Below are 14,834 nucleotides of genomic sequence, written 5' to 3' on the forward strand. Positions count from 1 at the left end.
TGCCCAAGGCATCTGGAGGGTGACCCAGGGGCATGCATAGGGGCAGCATTCCTGCTGACCAGGCAGAGTCCCAGGACAAGCAGAACCCCCTGGAAGAGAAAGGGGTGGTAAAAGGGGGACACCAAGACTTTTCAGGGTTCCTCAGTGGGCATGGCCCCAGAAAGCCAGCCCACCCTGCTGCAGGGGTAGAAACATGGCTTTACCCTCAACATGCCACATGGGCTCTGGAAGTAGAAGGGAGAGTCCAAGAATCGCATCCAAGACTCTAAATTAGACCCAAGCTTCTTGGTCAGGAACCTGTGTCCTACGTCCCCTGCCTTCCATGAAGCCACTTCCCAAATGGCCCCGCCCTGGTGGAGGTCCTCCGAACCCACTGGCCCATCAACCCCCATCAGGCAAGAAAGAACACCGAGAAGCATGAGCAAAAGCACCTGCCGGTAAGCAGGAGGCGTGGCCACCTCTGAGCCTCTTCCCTCATCTGCAAAATGGGATCAGGGCTCCTGGGCCCTCCTTCGCGAGCTATTGGGAGATGTCAGCTAGGCGAAAAACACAAGGTGATTTTGCCAGAAAGGGACCGGAGGACACACCCAAATGAGGATATGGCCAAGCAGACCACCACAACAAAAAGCAGAAGGAAAAGGTATATATCACAAACTTGTGGACATAAAACATGCTTTCAATGAAATATTTCTTGAGTTTTCCCTTTACAAAGTAAAGCAATTGTAACGGTAAGTTAACTAACGTGAACTAACTAACGTTTCTATTGTAACGTGAAGTACAATAGAAATTATTCATATAAAAATGCTTGTAAACACATTTTGCAATTTAAAAAAATTGCAACTCATGATAAACAAACATAAAAGGCCTTCTTAAAATCTGACAGTTTGATAGAGGTGAGTGAGTATTCCCCAAACAGGTCCCTTCTCTCTGGGGCTGTCAGTGCTGCCCCTCACCCCACCCCTCACCTCCCCAGGGAATGTGAGCCCTGCCCAGCCCCGCAGAGGGCGCTGGAGGAAAGGGGGGGAAGCGCAGCCCTCCTTCAAAGGGTGCCAGGCCAAGCAGGGCAAGGTGACCAGCCTCCCATAGGTCCCCAACCCGCCCTCCTACCGCTAAGCCTCTGCCTGTGCCAGGGCCCCTCACCGAGCAGTCCGCTGGGCCCAGGCCCGCAGCACACCTGGTTCGCCGCGACTCTCCTCACACCATCTAGTGCTTCCTGGTGTCTAGGCCACTGGCCTGGGAGCTCCCCGAGGAAGAAACCACTTTGGACTCCTCTCTCCATTCCCCAAACCCAGATCCTGGGGAGGCCTCAAAATGTTTGCAGAGTGCTTAGGAATGAACACATGAGAGTCAAGACTCCAGAGCTAATGATCTAAAAGAGGTAGCAGAGACCCCAGGTGCTCAAAGACGGTATGAGGGATGAAGAGGCCGTGCAGAGAACAAAAAGGCTGAGGAGCTACACCAAATATGCAAATGCAGTGGTCAGTGAGGTGACTCTGGGGACCAGAAAAAGAAAGACCACGCACAGCTAGGGGGAGGCGTGGCCCCAGAAACCTGTGCAATCTGGAAACCATGGGAGGTCCCCGCACAGAGGCTCCTGCAGCGGGTGGGAACTGAGGGAAGCCATGAAGCTTTGAGGAAGCAGGATAGTAAAAGCTGCAGGGCTCCCTGGGCACTGCACCCTGCTTCATTCTAAGCCAAGGCCATCAGGAGATTCAGAAGAGTGGGCCCCAGGGGCCAGGGGAGGTGGGCGCACCCGCCAGAAGTGCTCTCTAGTCAATCACCCTCTCCACGCACAGCCCATGCAACAGATGGGCCGTTCCCAGTCCCCACCCTTCAAGTCGGCCTACCACTTCATCACCCTCCACCCTGGGCATGCCCAGGGAGGAGGAAGCACAAATGAACTTGGCCTCCTCCCCGAAAGGATGCTGAGATGCAGAAAAGATGCCTCAAGGGGAAGCGACTGCCCTCCGGACCAATTCCTAGCCCTGCACCCCTGCAGCCTCCTTCACAGAGAGCCAGAGGCAGAGGGGCTGTGTCCCAGGGTGCCTGTCCTAACCAGGAACACATGGCTTCCACAGAGCCTTCAAATCTCTGAGGGCCAACGATGGAGGTGGCCAAAGAGACACACTGAGAACCTGGGCTCAGGAGGAAAAGGAACCTGACGTTGCAGGAGCCAGGTGCACGGGACGGCCAGCAGTTTCCACAATGGCTGCCCAATGAATACCATGGCCTTTAGAAGGAGTGGGGGGCCCCTCCCCTTCCATTCCCTTCTCTTCTGAGACTACGACCTTCCCCCACCTGCCCTCCAGCAGAAATAGTGAGGAGCAGCTCCCAGCTCCCAAGAGAGGAAAGCAAAAGCAGAGGGTTGGGTAGCCATCTCGATTTTACGAACTATCTCCTTCCTATTCCTGTACAGCTGCCTTCAAACCACACCAGCCGGGGAGAGAGGGATGGAGCCCCTTCCCAGGATGCACTGTAGCCAAACCCTGGGGTCCTAGGAATACCAAGGGCAGAGGTCTGCCCCTGGCTGGGGTTTCATCAGTCACTATTCCCCAAACACCTGACCGAGAAGAGCATCCAGGCCTGACTCAGCATCCGGCCCTCTCCCACCTTAATAAACAGGAAGAGGCCATTCAGTCAGCTGGATGGAGCAGATCCTCCTGCAGGGAACCCCGAACCTCTAGGTACTAACTGCTTCAGGGCACAGCTGCAGGGGTCCTCACCAGTACATGCTGAGTCATCTAGAGTCTAGATTCTGGATGGATCTCCCCTGTGGAGCAACAGGGAAATTGAGGCTCCACAGGGTCTCACATGGTCACATAGCATAGCAGTTCACGGCAGAGCTGGGACCCTCCGCAGTGGCCCCACAGCATCCGCCACCCCAGACGTGAGCATGTGGAGACGCAGCAGGGCAGCCCCAGCGAGCTTTCACACCTTCCAGGCGGGCAGCCGTCGGCCCCAGGATGCTAGAAGGAGCCTACCCATTTTGGAGGTAGGCACAGCATGCCCAGGCCCCAAAGGATGAAGGGAAAGGAGGCCCTGCCCAGTTAACCCAAAGCTGGGAGATTATTCACGAACTCCATCATCCAATCAAATGCCTACCTGCTGTGTCAGGCCCTGGGTTGGGTCCTGGCTAAATGGAAATCAATAAGGCACTGGAGTTCCTGCCCCCGAGAAAGGCCCTGCCTGGTGGAGGAAACAGACGGGGAAGCAGATAACTGTGAGGACCTGCCAAGAGTGGAACAACAGGGAGATGCACGTCTGTGGCGCTGAACGTGAGCAGTTCTACTGCAAAGTCTCAGGCCACTCTGCAGAAGGCAGGGCTGGAGGGCCGACCTGCCCACGCCACGGAAGCCAAAGCAGCCACTCAACAGTGTGGCTGTTCGGGGAACAGGGCGCTTGTTCAGTGTTTCGTGGATGAAAGGGGAAGGGGAGGAAGGGGGGCCTACAGCAGTCTGCAACACCACAGTAGGGAAAGTCGCAGCAAGGAGAAGGGGCTTGTCCCAATTTTTCTGCCTCAGAGTAGGTGACTCCCCATAAGTAAGCCTCGGGGGCAGGGGTCCTATGCACTTTGACCTCTGCCTCCCCCGGAGGCTGATGCTGCCCAAATTCTAGCTGGCCTGTCTGCCAGGTCGCAGCCACAGGAGAGAGGCTGAGGGCTAAGCAGGGCCAGGTCCCAGAGCTGGCCAGATGAAATGCCCCCAGTATATTCAGGCACCCTGGGGGACCAGAGTGCTCAGCTTAGTTAACTTTTTTATCCTCCTCTTTCCAGAAACTCAGAACAATCAACATGGCTGACCATGCCTTCCATCTGGCTTGAAGCCCCACCCTTGACCTCTCTCCCTCACAAGCTCTCCCGGTTTTCCCACTTCTCCTTAGGCTTCAGGCCTCTCCCCACCACAGGCGGACTCTCATCGTGGCCCAGGCCCAGGGCCTCTGCTCCCCTGAAGCTCTACCCGCTCTCCAGTCAGCACCCCCACACCCACAGCCTTAATGACCCACCACAGACCACTCACAACACAGCTCTGCCCTAGTCCTCAACTCTGACCTTCAGGGCCCTTCCTCTAACTTCCTACTTGCCATCACCACCTGTTCGCCCCAAAGACAGCCCCTCGAAAGCACACACTGGTTTCTCTCACCAACCCTCTTGCCACACCTCTCGGGTCAGCTGACAGCATCACCTCCAAACGGGTCCGTAATCTACACACTTCAGAATCACCGTTAACATCTCCTTTTCTCTCACCGCCCTCCCCCCCAAACCTAACCCTTGACCAACCCCTACCAGCCTTATTTACTATTCACAGTTAGGTTTTCTGAGCACCCAGAGGAGTGGTAACCGTGTGTGTCCTATAAGACCAGGGGGCTGACGGTCAGCACCACCGTGTACGCTCCCTGAGGGCGTGGGCCACGCCTGCTGGTGTCAGTGCCCCGTGCCTAGCAACACATGGGATGAGTTAGGAGAAGAAGAAATACCTGCCCTCCCCCCCCGCCCCCCACCCAGGAAACAACAGGGGCCTCTGACTGGGGGTCTCAGTGGCAGGGGCTGAAGCCAGGGTACAGCAGAGGCCTCCCCGAGCGGAGCTCGCTGAGCGCCAGGCAGTCATTCTCCCCATCCGGGCCCTGGCTCCCCGCCTCGTTGGTTTCCGTGTTTCCACCTCCACAAGCCCTCCTGCGGGAGGTGGGGCGCCGGCCCCTAAACCTCAACAGAGTCAGTTTTGACTAGGAGGTTGGGGACGTTTTAAGCAGTGGCGTCACCCTCACAGGCCTGCTCGCCGGGATGCCTCTTTGGCCACCCCACTAGCCTCCCCCGTTTCAGAGCTGCTCGGCCCAGCCTGTCCTCAGTGTCCGGTCACACTCCCTCTGGGCTATGCCAGTCCAGGTTAGGCCGCTCTCCTTGCCCTCCTCCTGCTTCTCGGGGAGGCAAGGCCCCAGCGAGTGTCTGGCCTCTGCCCTCACTCCCAGGGGACAGGGACTCACCCGCTCCCTGCCTCCCTCCCCAGGAAGCCCAGCTCTGATTCTTAGACATGGCCTCCCCTTCCTGATTTGAATGCCTCACTCTACCCTTCTGAGACTGCCTGTGGCCTCCCCTCCACTAGCACACCTCCCGGGAGAGCTGCCGAGCCACCCACCACTGGCCAGCAGAGCCTCCCCCTTCCAGGGTGGGCCAGTGCTGGGCCAGGCACCAGGTACCCTGTTCTCACGGGAAGGGAGGCTCTCTGTTCACTGCTGGCCTTCCTTGAGAGGCCCTAAGGAAAGTCCCTGACCAAGTGACATACGTTCCCTTTTCTAATCTCCTTGGTGGTTCTGCTAGGAGCTGCCAAGGAAAGGGCCCAGGCCCAGACAGGAACCCACAGGCAGACACAGGCATCTCACGTTCAGATGCTGTGGTGGGTGGAGGAAGTGGCTGGGGTAGGAAGAAGACTGACTCCAAACGGCTGGACTACCAGGTGGGGGAAGTGGTCCACAGAGCCTCAGGGAGGGACCCATCACCTCCCCCCCCCCACCCTTGTCACTGCTCACCCTTCCAGCTGACCTCCTGCCCCCAAGTAGGCTGAGAAGCCTTTTGGACCTGTGGCCAACTCCTCCCCTCCTTTCTAGGGTTAGTCACTCTGCGAACACTCCCTGGGCCTAATCAGTCCCACAGGGTTAGAATTCCCCCCACCACACACCCAAACCACCAGAGTTCCAGTGTGGTCAATGCCTTACTCCCCCCACGGGCAAGGCCAAGCCAAGGACACGGTGACCTGAGGGCATCCCTTAAACAACCACTTCCCTCAGGACATTTCGGCTCAGCCATATCCCCAGGTGTCCGAGAAAACAGGAAGCCACCCCCAAAGTGAGCGGCCCACCCTGACTGAGTTACAATTAGATCTCACACAAACAAGTGGCCAAACTCGCCATGGCCCAACCCCTCACCAGCCCCGGTCGGTTGTTTGCTGCCAGGCCCTGGGCTTTGGTCAGACCGGCCCACTCTTCAGCGTGCCCACGCCTTGCTCCCAGACCCCTCACAGCCTTTGCAAAGACCCTCTAATCAGCAGCGGCAAGCCAGCCAGTAGGGGAGGGACCCCGGGGTGGCAGGCTGGGCTGCCACAGAGAGGACAGATCATGCCTGGACCCTCAGGCTCAGCCTACAGCACTTGAGGCACAACTGCCTCCTGCCAGCCCTGGGCTGTCATGGTTTTCTGCCTGTTCCAGGTCACAAGCGTCCCAGGATCAAGGACTGGGTCACCTCCTTTTCATTGCTTCCTAACCCCAGCCTTCTCTGTGCCAGGCCTGGGCTCAGCAAAGGAGGTGCCAGTCTTCTGCAAGAATAAAGCCCCACCCCATTTATTCTGCATCCTGAGTCTGGCTGAAGCCAGGGCCACCCGCCAACACCGGGAAGGGCCCGGAAGGAAGCAGCAGAGCCTATACACAAAGCCTACATGCGGGCTATAAAAAGGAGCCCTGCCTGCTTCCCCCAGGATGGGCCCAGTTCCTAGGAGGTGACGAGTGAGGAGAGAGCGAGCGCCTGTGCCTGGGCACGGAGCCACCGCAGCCTCTCAAAGGCTGGCCAGGCACCACCTCGAAAGGAAGGAATCTTACAAGGAGGGAGGGAGAACGTTAAGACCTGAGCCAGGAATCCAAGCAGAGATTCCCGGAGCTAGGTCTCTTGGGACCACAGCCTCCCCACAAAGCGACTAACTCCACCTCCACTACTGCCCCTCCTCCCAGCCCCAGAGGATTCAGGGACCAGGCCTTCTCTGCCATCTTACCCTCTCATCTGGGGGCCGAGGGCACTCCCCACTCCCTCCGAGGCCCCAGCACACCAGCGAAGGTGCACTAGGGAGCTGTGGCCACAGCCAGCTAGGCTTGGGGAACCCGACTAGGGGCATGTGTGTTGGGGGTGAATGCAGGGAGATGAAGGGCAAAGGCACAGCTGAATGCCTAAAAGTCTAAATACAAGACCCCTACTTCAAAGACCGGAGCCAAAGCGGCTTCTTGACCCACTCAGGCAGTCGCCCCCTCAGCTGCTGTAGCACAGCTGCCCTCACCGCACCCAGGCCCAAGTCACAGAAAGTCACTCCTCCCCGGCCCCCTTTCTCCGAACCCCTCCCCAGCCTGGTTTGCCCAGAGTGCTCAGGCTCTGCACCACAGGGCTGACCCAGAGCTACTGAGGCCACTCTCCAGGGACAGCTTGTCATGGACACGCACACGCAGTAAAAGGGAGAAATGAGCCTTGGCTGTTGCCAGCCACTGGGGTTCAGGGTCATGTGCTGTAACAGCACACCCTCACCTCCTCTGACTGACAGAGAGGCCCCTGGGCTGTTTCCTTCACCACTCTCCCCAGACCCTGGGATCATTGTTTTCTGCCTGGCTGGCTGTCCTTTCTGGCTCTGTCCACCGTAACCTTTATGGTCACCACTGGATTCCGCGGTGCACGGCACGTCAGCAAGCGCCATGGTGCAGAGCCAGGGAGCACAAGCGGGGTCTCGCTTGTTCAGTGTGCCACAGAGGCCCAAGAGAGCTGGGCTTTCTCCTTTTTGTCTTTTTTAAGGAAAGAATAGCTATGATGGGTGATACGGAAAGCTCACCAGGCTAGAGAGCTCCAGCCACCGTGAGGAGTAATCCCGTCCAGTCTGGCATGTCCAATGCACAGCCGCTGGAGCCACCACACGTGTGAGGCGAACGCAGGAACACATGGATGAAGGCATGCATGCGAGCTTGTCGTCAGGGGTCCCGGGAGGCCCTTCTCAGAGCACCCAGAGCTCGGAGCCCCCAATCCCCATTTCCCCGGTAGAGGTTCAGGGACAGCTGTCAACATCGGCCAGGAAGGGAGAGTCAGAGCGAGGCTCTTCTGCCCCCTCACCCCCGATCAGCTGCTTGCTCTCCCCCTGCAGCAGTGGGAGAGCACCTCCGTGGGGCGCAGCAGCGAGACGAGGGTGGCGGAGGGTCTAGATGGAAGCACAGAGCCCAGTCTGCCCATAGAGAAGTCAGCTGGTAAAACCCGTCCGGCTACAGGGCCGAGTAGACACCAGGTCAGTCCACATCACAAACAGAACGGCTCTGGTCCCATAGAACAGTCCACCCGGCTGTCATTTTCTCCAGGGTGGGAGAATGAACTGAACACTGTCGGGGGAATCAGACGCCTTGTGCGGCCTTGGTCTCACTCCTGCCCCCCTCAACTCATGGAGCCGCAGTGGGACTCAAACAACACAATAGTTGGGAAAACGACCCTGAACTCTCATGCACTATTCAAGCCCCTAATTTATCTCACGCCCCAGGCCTCTGCACAGACGCAGAGAGGGAACAAAGAAAATAAGTAGGAAATAGGCGTCTAGCTTAGGTTATCGAAGCAGCACTGGTGGCCGAGCCTGGTGATGGAACTGGAGCTCTGTCACCAGTTAAAGTGAAAGCAAAGAAACGAAACAAATTCTCATTAGGTGCCAAATGCTGTGCAGAGCACTTTCACATAAAAGCTCGGACTCTCATATATGATCTCACCCGACTACGGTTCATATGCAGTTCTGTGAGGGAGGAACTACTTTTACAGCTAAAGATCAGTTTCAGATCATTTAAAGTAGCTTGCCCAAGGTCACAGGAAGAGCTGAGACCAGAACCTAAATCTAACTAGTTCCAGCCACAAACCTCTGGTCACTGCAGCCCGATTACCAACCACTGCTGGAGGCCACCGCTCTGTCCCGAGCCTTGTCATCTGTTACCATCCACGCTGCTCGCAAAGCGCCCCCCACTGCCCAGGGAAGCATGGTGCCATGCTTCCCTGAACAGAGCATTCTGCAAGGAGAACCGGAACATTCCCCCCTTCCTATCCCACACCCATAACTCCCAGGAGTCCTCAAAGTCCCCACAGACTTCTCCAGCTCTATAAGAGGGAGTGGAGAGCGGAAAAAAGGTCTCTCTTATCCTCTCCTATCAGGCCTTGCAACATTACCCATCTCTGGCTTCCTGGAAGCCATGTCCCAGAGGGAGGGGCACAGAGTGGCAGAGATGCTATGAGTTAATGGAGAGGGACAGTGACAGCAGAGGCACAGGGAGGCCCTACCCCACCGAGGTGATGGCATTAAAGCACTTCCTGGAAGAAGGGGGTCTCACACCAATCTGCTCAGATAGCTTCGCTCTGGGCTGGGTACTTAAACATAGGCCAATCGGACACCTTCACGTGTTACCAAAGCAGCTGCTCCCGGCCAAGTGCCCGATGAGCCCGCCGAAGTCAGCAGCAGAAAACCACCCTGACAACAGAGACCTCCTGAGAGCCTGGACAGAGAGGGGTGGGCCTCCTTGTCTCCGAATCAAAGGGCTTGGTGGCCAGGCACCAACCCGCTCCCTCATCTTCCCCCTTGTCAGAGTTCCCACACATCGAACACTTAACACAGCGCCACACTCCATGCGAAGCACTTCATACGTGTTCTCGTCAAAGCCTCACAGGAACCTTATGACATACATGTAGTTCAGTATTCCCCTTTTACAGATGAGGAGTCCAGAGAGGCAAAGTCCCATGCTCAAGGTCACAGAGCGAGTGGCAGACAGGATTTTTATCCAAGGCAGTTTGAGTTCAGAGCCCAAATGCCAAACTACAGTTGACCCCTGGCCCCCCACCCCACCCCACGCAGGTGAAAATATGTGTATAACTTTTGACTCCCTGGCCATCCCTCAATATCCATGGGGGTTGAACATTCCAGAACCCCCAGCAGATACCAGAATCTGCGGATGCTCAGGCCCCTCATGTTATACGGCATAGAACAATGCACACAGCCGGCCCTGCAAAGCCACGGATCAGAAGTACTGTTTTTACCTGTAGCTGGTTCAATCTGTAGATGTGAAACCCAGGACCCAGGGATACAGAGAAATGACTGTATACACGTTTATAAAAATCCACGTAGAAGTGGACCAGAGCAGTTCAAACCCATGTTGTTCAAGGTCATCTGTACTGTGCTCCACTGTCTCATCCCTCCAGTTCCAACACCGCCGCCACCACCCCCGCCGTATCCCCGCCCTGCCTCAGACGAAGCCTTGCCCTGCTTGTCAGCTGTCCCCTGAAAACTGCAGCAGCTCACTGGTCTCCCTCCTCAATTTCTCCCAGGCAAATAGGCACACCGTCCCACCATCCACAGGACCGACTGCAGCCCCTGAGCACAGCACAGTCCTCCCTGCGCTACCCCCACCCAGCCCTGGTGGCCTCATCTCCACCCCGCCTAATGCATGGCCGACCCCTGAAGTGACCCTCACGCCTCAGCCAGGGCACGGGCAAGATCCCCCCCCAATCACTCAAGGCTCAGTTCACAGGTCACTTCCCCTGGCTCTCCCCCTCAACTAGCTCTCATTACAAACCTTTATCACAGTACATCGCACAGGGTTATAATTACACGTTCCCAAGTCTGTCTCTTCCAAGAGTCTGGGTGTTCTTCAATGACACGGACCAAGTGTTACGCATCTTCTGAACCCTCAGTGGGCTAATAGGAGGTGTTCAAATAATACTTATCCAACAAATAAATGCCCCTCATTCCAAGGGGCTACCTAAAACAAGGCCAGTGGCCGCAATCTCTAACTGCGGACTCGAGCCTGCACACCTGTGCAGTACACACAGGGGAAGTTGAGCTGGAGGTGCTGGGGATGCCCGTGCTGGGTGTGTGCTCAGCTCCTCCAGCCATCTGTGCAGCAGGCCCCCTTCCTAGGTTCACAGGAAAGAGAGCCCCAGATGGAGGGGGGCCTGGCAGGGCTGGCCTGGGGCACCGAGCAAACACCAAGAGGCCTGACTTCCCCTGGAAAAACTCCAGTCAGACAGGAAACACACGGGCAGGCACGGCTAGCTCTGGAGATCCGGACTTGCGCTCTTGCCCCTCTCCCACGGGGAGCAGCCGGCCAATACAAAGAAAACCCCTGGTGACACCGGCCCACTGGCCTGAGCAGCCATGGGGTCCGTCTCCTCCCCAGTCCGACAGGGGCCAGGCCCCAGCCAGCTGTACCAACATCATCTCCTCCCCCGGCCTGACCGCCTGGCCCAGGCTCTTTGCTCTCTTTTACCCCCACCCTGCTCACCAAAGACACCACTCGAAACTGTCATTGCCTATTTTAGTTTCCCTGGGGCAAGGACCTGTTTTCATTCGCCACTCAAGGGAGCCCAGCATCTAGAAGATTATCTAGAAGAATCAACAACAAAAGCATAGGGCTCCCAAACCCCCCCAAACCTGCTTGGCTGGCACGCAGAATTCTCCATGGAGCCTCCACCTGGGCCCCTTGCCCACAATGTCCCTTGACTGAACCATCTCACCCCAGAAGACACCAGAAGGAAGCACATGGGGCAGCATCAGAGAGGCTGAGGTCGTCTGATGTAAGACCTGAGCACAAAGGTCTCTCCTCGGAGGAGTGGCACAGACTGCGGGCACACGGGCCTGAGGTCCACCTGCGGCACAGCCCCAGGGCCAGGTCCTCTGGGGATGGGTCAGCCAGCGGCTGCCTGGAGAGCTGGGCCCGGCTGAGGCTGGCCCACACCAGCACTGTCCTCCTGGCACAGTTCACTCCCGTATTTCCATTTCCTTATCTGTAAATGTACAGGCACTCCAGTCACCCCCTTGGGCCTCTGTAAGGATTAGCCAAGAAAGCATAATGAAAAGTCTCTGCAGCACTCAGCAGCACGTCTGCAATTGCTTTATTTTCACTTATGTCAGTATCTGCAAAAAAAAACAACAAAAAACTAAACATCACCCTGGTTCCTGTCATACCACCATGACACCGGGCACCAAAGCACTTCTCCACCCCTCCTGTGAGCCAAACTATCATCCTAGAGACCAGCACGGTGCCAGCAGTGAAGTGAGAGGGCACGGCAGGGCCAGAGCGAGCTCCTATTCAGGGCTGCTGCGCGCTCTCCCTGACCCACACCATCTCTCCTTCGGGGCCAAGGACGCCCTGAGGGTAATGATGTCTTTCTCTCTCTCTTTGGCCATGCTACACCTGAGGCACCTGGGCAAGAGGCCAGGTGGCAGGGGACCCAGTTGGCAGCCCAATCTTCCTCAGAGTCTGTGGAGTGGGGCTGCAGGGATCAGGACCCACCAACGAGGTGCACCCATGAATGGGCAGAAGTGGGCCAGCTTCAGCAGGGGGCTCCATTTACAAGACCTGAACTCCACACAAGTGTCTCACTAGCTTTTTACCCAGACTCCTTCAACCAGGGCCTCCAAAATCACAGGGCCAGGGCCCCTTCTATACCCTTTACGTATGCCCCAGGCCTCTCAAATCCCAGCTAATTAATGAGGTCATTGAATATGTATCCCTCTGGTTGACCCACCCATGGGGGCTGGGGTTAGCAGGCCCTCTGCATTCCTGCCTCCACCCTCCGAAGACCTGAGACCATGGACTAGATTCATCCCTTTCCACACCCCTTCCTTCTGTTCAGGCCCCAGCTTACAAACATGAAAGTTGGGCATCAGTTGTGTAAATCTCCATATACTCTACCCACTGTTCTACATGGTAAGCAGGTGAGTGAGTAGATGGGTTGGGGCAAAAAAAAAAAAAAAAAAAAAAAAGAAAAGAAAAGAAAAGAAAAAAAACACTTCCTCCCCTTTTCCGGGTCGTAATCTAAGTGAAACGTGAACTCGGTCCCCATCCTCCTCCCTTCCTGCACCCTCACCCCCTCCTCCAGCGACACTCTGCCTCTACAATCACAGTCATAGTCTATTATTGTTATTATTAATAACAGCTCACATTTATTAAACATTCATGTGCCAGACACTGTTAGATGTTTTACATCAATTTTCTCATTTAATCTCCAGAGCAACTATACAGTGTATAGTAGACAGACATGTTATTACTCCCACTTTACAGCTGAGGAAAACTAAGGCTCAGAGGAGGTTAGTAACTCACTGGGGGACACACAGCTAATACACGAGCAAGGGGCGGGGGGAGGTTCAAACCCAGCCTCGCCTTCAACCACTGTGCTGCACTTATCGCCTGCTGGTCACATGAATGGTTTGAAATGAGCCTGTTGCCCAGGAGATCTCTATCTGGGAACCTCCAGCCAGTGCCACAAATTCACAGGGAGCATCTAGAAGCAATCAAGGGGACATCTGGGTGACGCCCCCAGGGCTAGATCCGCTCTCTGCAATGTCTGCCCTTCCTCCAGTTTAGAATCCTGTCTCTCAAATCAATATTTCCTCCCAGTGGCTGACAGGGCCCTTAGGGGCACAGAGGAAGGCAGCTGCCATTTCTAAGTTCGGCAGCTGTATCAGATCTGGAGTTTGTAGTTGAGGATGGCCACCTCACCACAAGATCTTCCTTCCTCCGGTCTCCTCACCCATGTACACCATGCCCAAGGACACCTGTAGGACCTTCCCCTGGACCTAGTTTGGAGCCTGGCTCTCTTTAACATCAGTCTCTGGGGGTCCTTGCAGGAAGCAACACACGGCACGGGTTGCACACACATCGACTCTCACACTTGAAGGCGGGGGAAGGAGAGCTGGGCTCCCATCCGGCCACAGCACAGGCACATGCTAAGTGGAATGACATTCTGATAGATCTGGGGTTTTTCAAAATCCCCCTCCTCCCTCCTCCCAACTAAGACCTGTGCAAAAAAGCAGCCACGCACAGGCCTGGGAGGGCAAGGAGGCAGGAAATCAAGAGTAGCTGCCCCTGGCTCTCTGCAGCCACAGGATGCAGAACACAAAGGGCTAGACCCCAAATGGGTTGCCCGATCTTGAAAAGAGTACCTGACTCCAAGGCACTGGGGCGAAGCTTTTGGAACGTGCTCCGGAGGGCAAGGGGTGCCTGGCTTTGTAAAAGCCAAGAGTCCCTTCCCTGACTTCGGGTGTCTGCCCACCCACACAGATCTCCAAAATTCAGTTTCAGGACAAAAGCAGCAGTGAGGAAAAAGCAGCCACTGCCTTCTCTCAGGCTTTTCCAAACCAAACAAGACCCCTTCCGCCTTCTCCCAAGAGGGAGATGAGTAGGCTCAGCTCTGCTCCAAAAGCAGCCCTACCCCAACATCTGCCTAAGTTCTGCTCAGAGAACCCAAAGGTTCTTTTGCAAATAAGAGCCCAAGCTGGGGGCCCACAGTTTCACCAAGACTGCTCTTTTTGGGGAAAGGGTGGAGGGTGGCGACCATCTTGCCCGACCCCAACCAAGTTCAGAGGCTGGGTGGGGGCGCTGCCTAGGCTCCCCTCACCTCCATGGACACCATTCCCGGAGTGTGAGGGACCCGATGCCTGCTCCGCGGGTCTCCAACCCGCTAGGATTTTTAGGCCTCTGGGCAAAGCGCCAGAACATTCCCCCTAGTTGGGGGAAGGGGTGTCCTGTCAGGTGACTGAGGACCCGGATGCCCCCCGCCTGGGGTGACCACCAGGGTCGAGGAGGGGGCGGAACCTGGAGGGAAGGGCAGGAAAGTTTGCCCAAGTCGCTCCGGCAGCGGGCCCGGGCGCGGGGGAGCCGGGTGCGGATCCCTGTCCACACTGCGCGCGCACAGCGGGCCCCGGGCAGGGGGCACACTTACTGGCCCCCTCGATCTTGTCGGCGCCGCGGCTCCACGTGATCTGCCGAGTCTCCAGCTTGACCTGGAAGGTCTTCCGCTCCGGCCGCTGCGACTTCTTGGAGTAGAACAAAGTCATGACGGTGCCCACCTCAAGGCTGCGGCAGAGGTTCAGCACCTCGGCGTCCGAGGGCGCGCCAGGCCCGCAGCCATTGGCGCAAGGGGACGAGACGCCCGCCATGGCTTCGGCGCTGGGGGCGGCAGCGGCAGAGGCGGCGACGGCGGCGCAGGATCCGCCGGCGGGAGTAGGCGGCGGCGGCGGCTAAGGCGGCGGCTAAGGCGGCCTGCGAGTGGGCCGCGGCGGCAGCTCCTGCGGGCGGAG

General features: G+C 56.9%; 1 protein-coding gene across 3 annotated transcripts in view; it reads right to left on the reverse strand.

Moving 5' to 3' along the window:
• PLCG1 (phospholipase C gamma 1) overlaps positions 1-14,834 on the reverse strand; it is a 35,320-nt gene that overhangs the window by 19,956 nt on the left and 530 nt on the right. For all 3 annotated transcript variants that reach the window (XM_053927050.1, XM_024559401.3, XM_024559403.3), the window contains exon 2: positions 14,477-14,822. In XM_053927050.1, the coding sequence (XP_053783025.1) occupies positions 14,477-14,693 (217 nt within the window). In that variant the 5' untranslated portion in view covers positions 14,694-14,822. The remainder of the gene's footprint in view (positions 1-14,476; positions 14,823-14,834) is intronic.

This window comes from Desmodus rotundus, chromosome 6 (genome assembly GCF_022682495.2).
Source record: "Desmodus rotundus isolate HL8 chromosome 6, HLdesRot8A.1, whole genome shotgun sequence".
Classification (NCBI taxonomy): domain Eukaryota; kingdom Metazoa; phylum Chordata; class Mammalia; order Chiroptera; family Phyllostomidae; genus Desmodus; species Desmodus rotundus.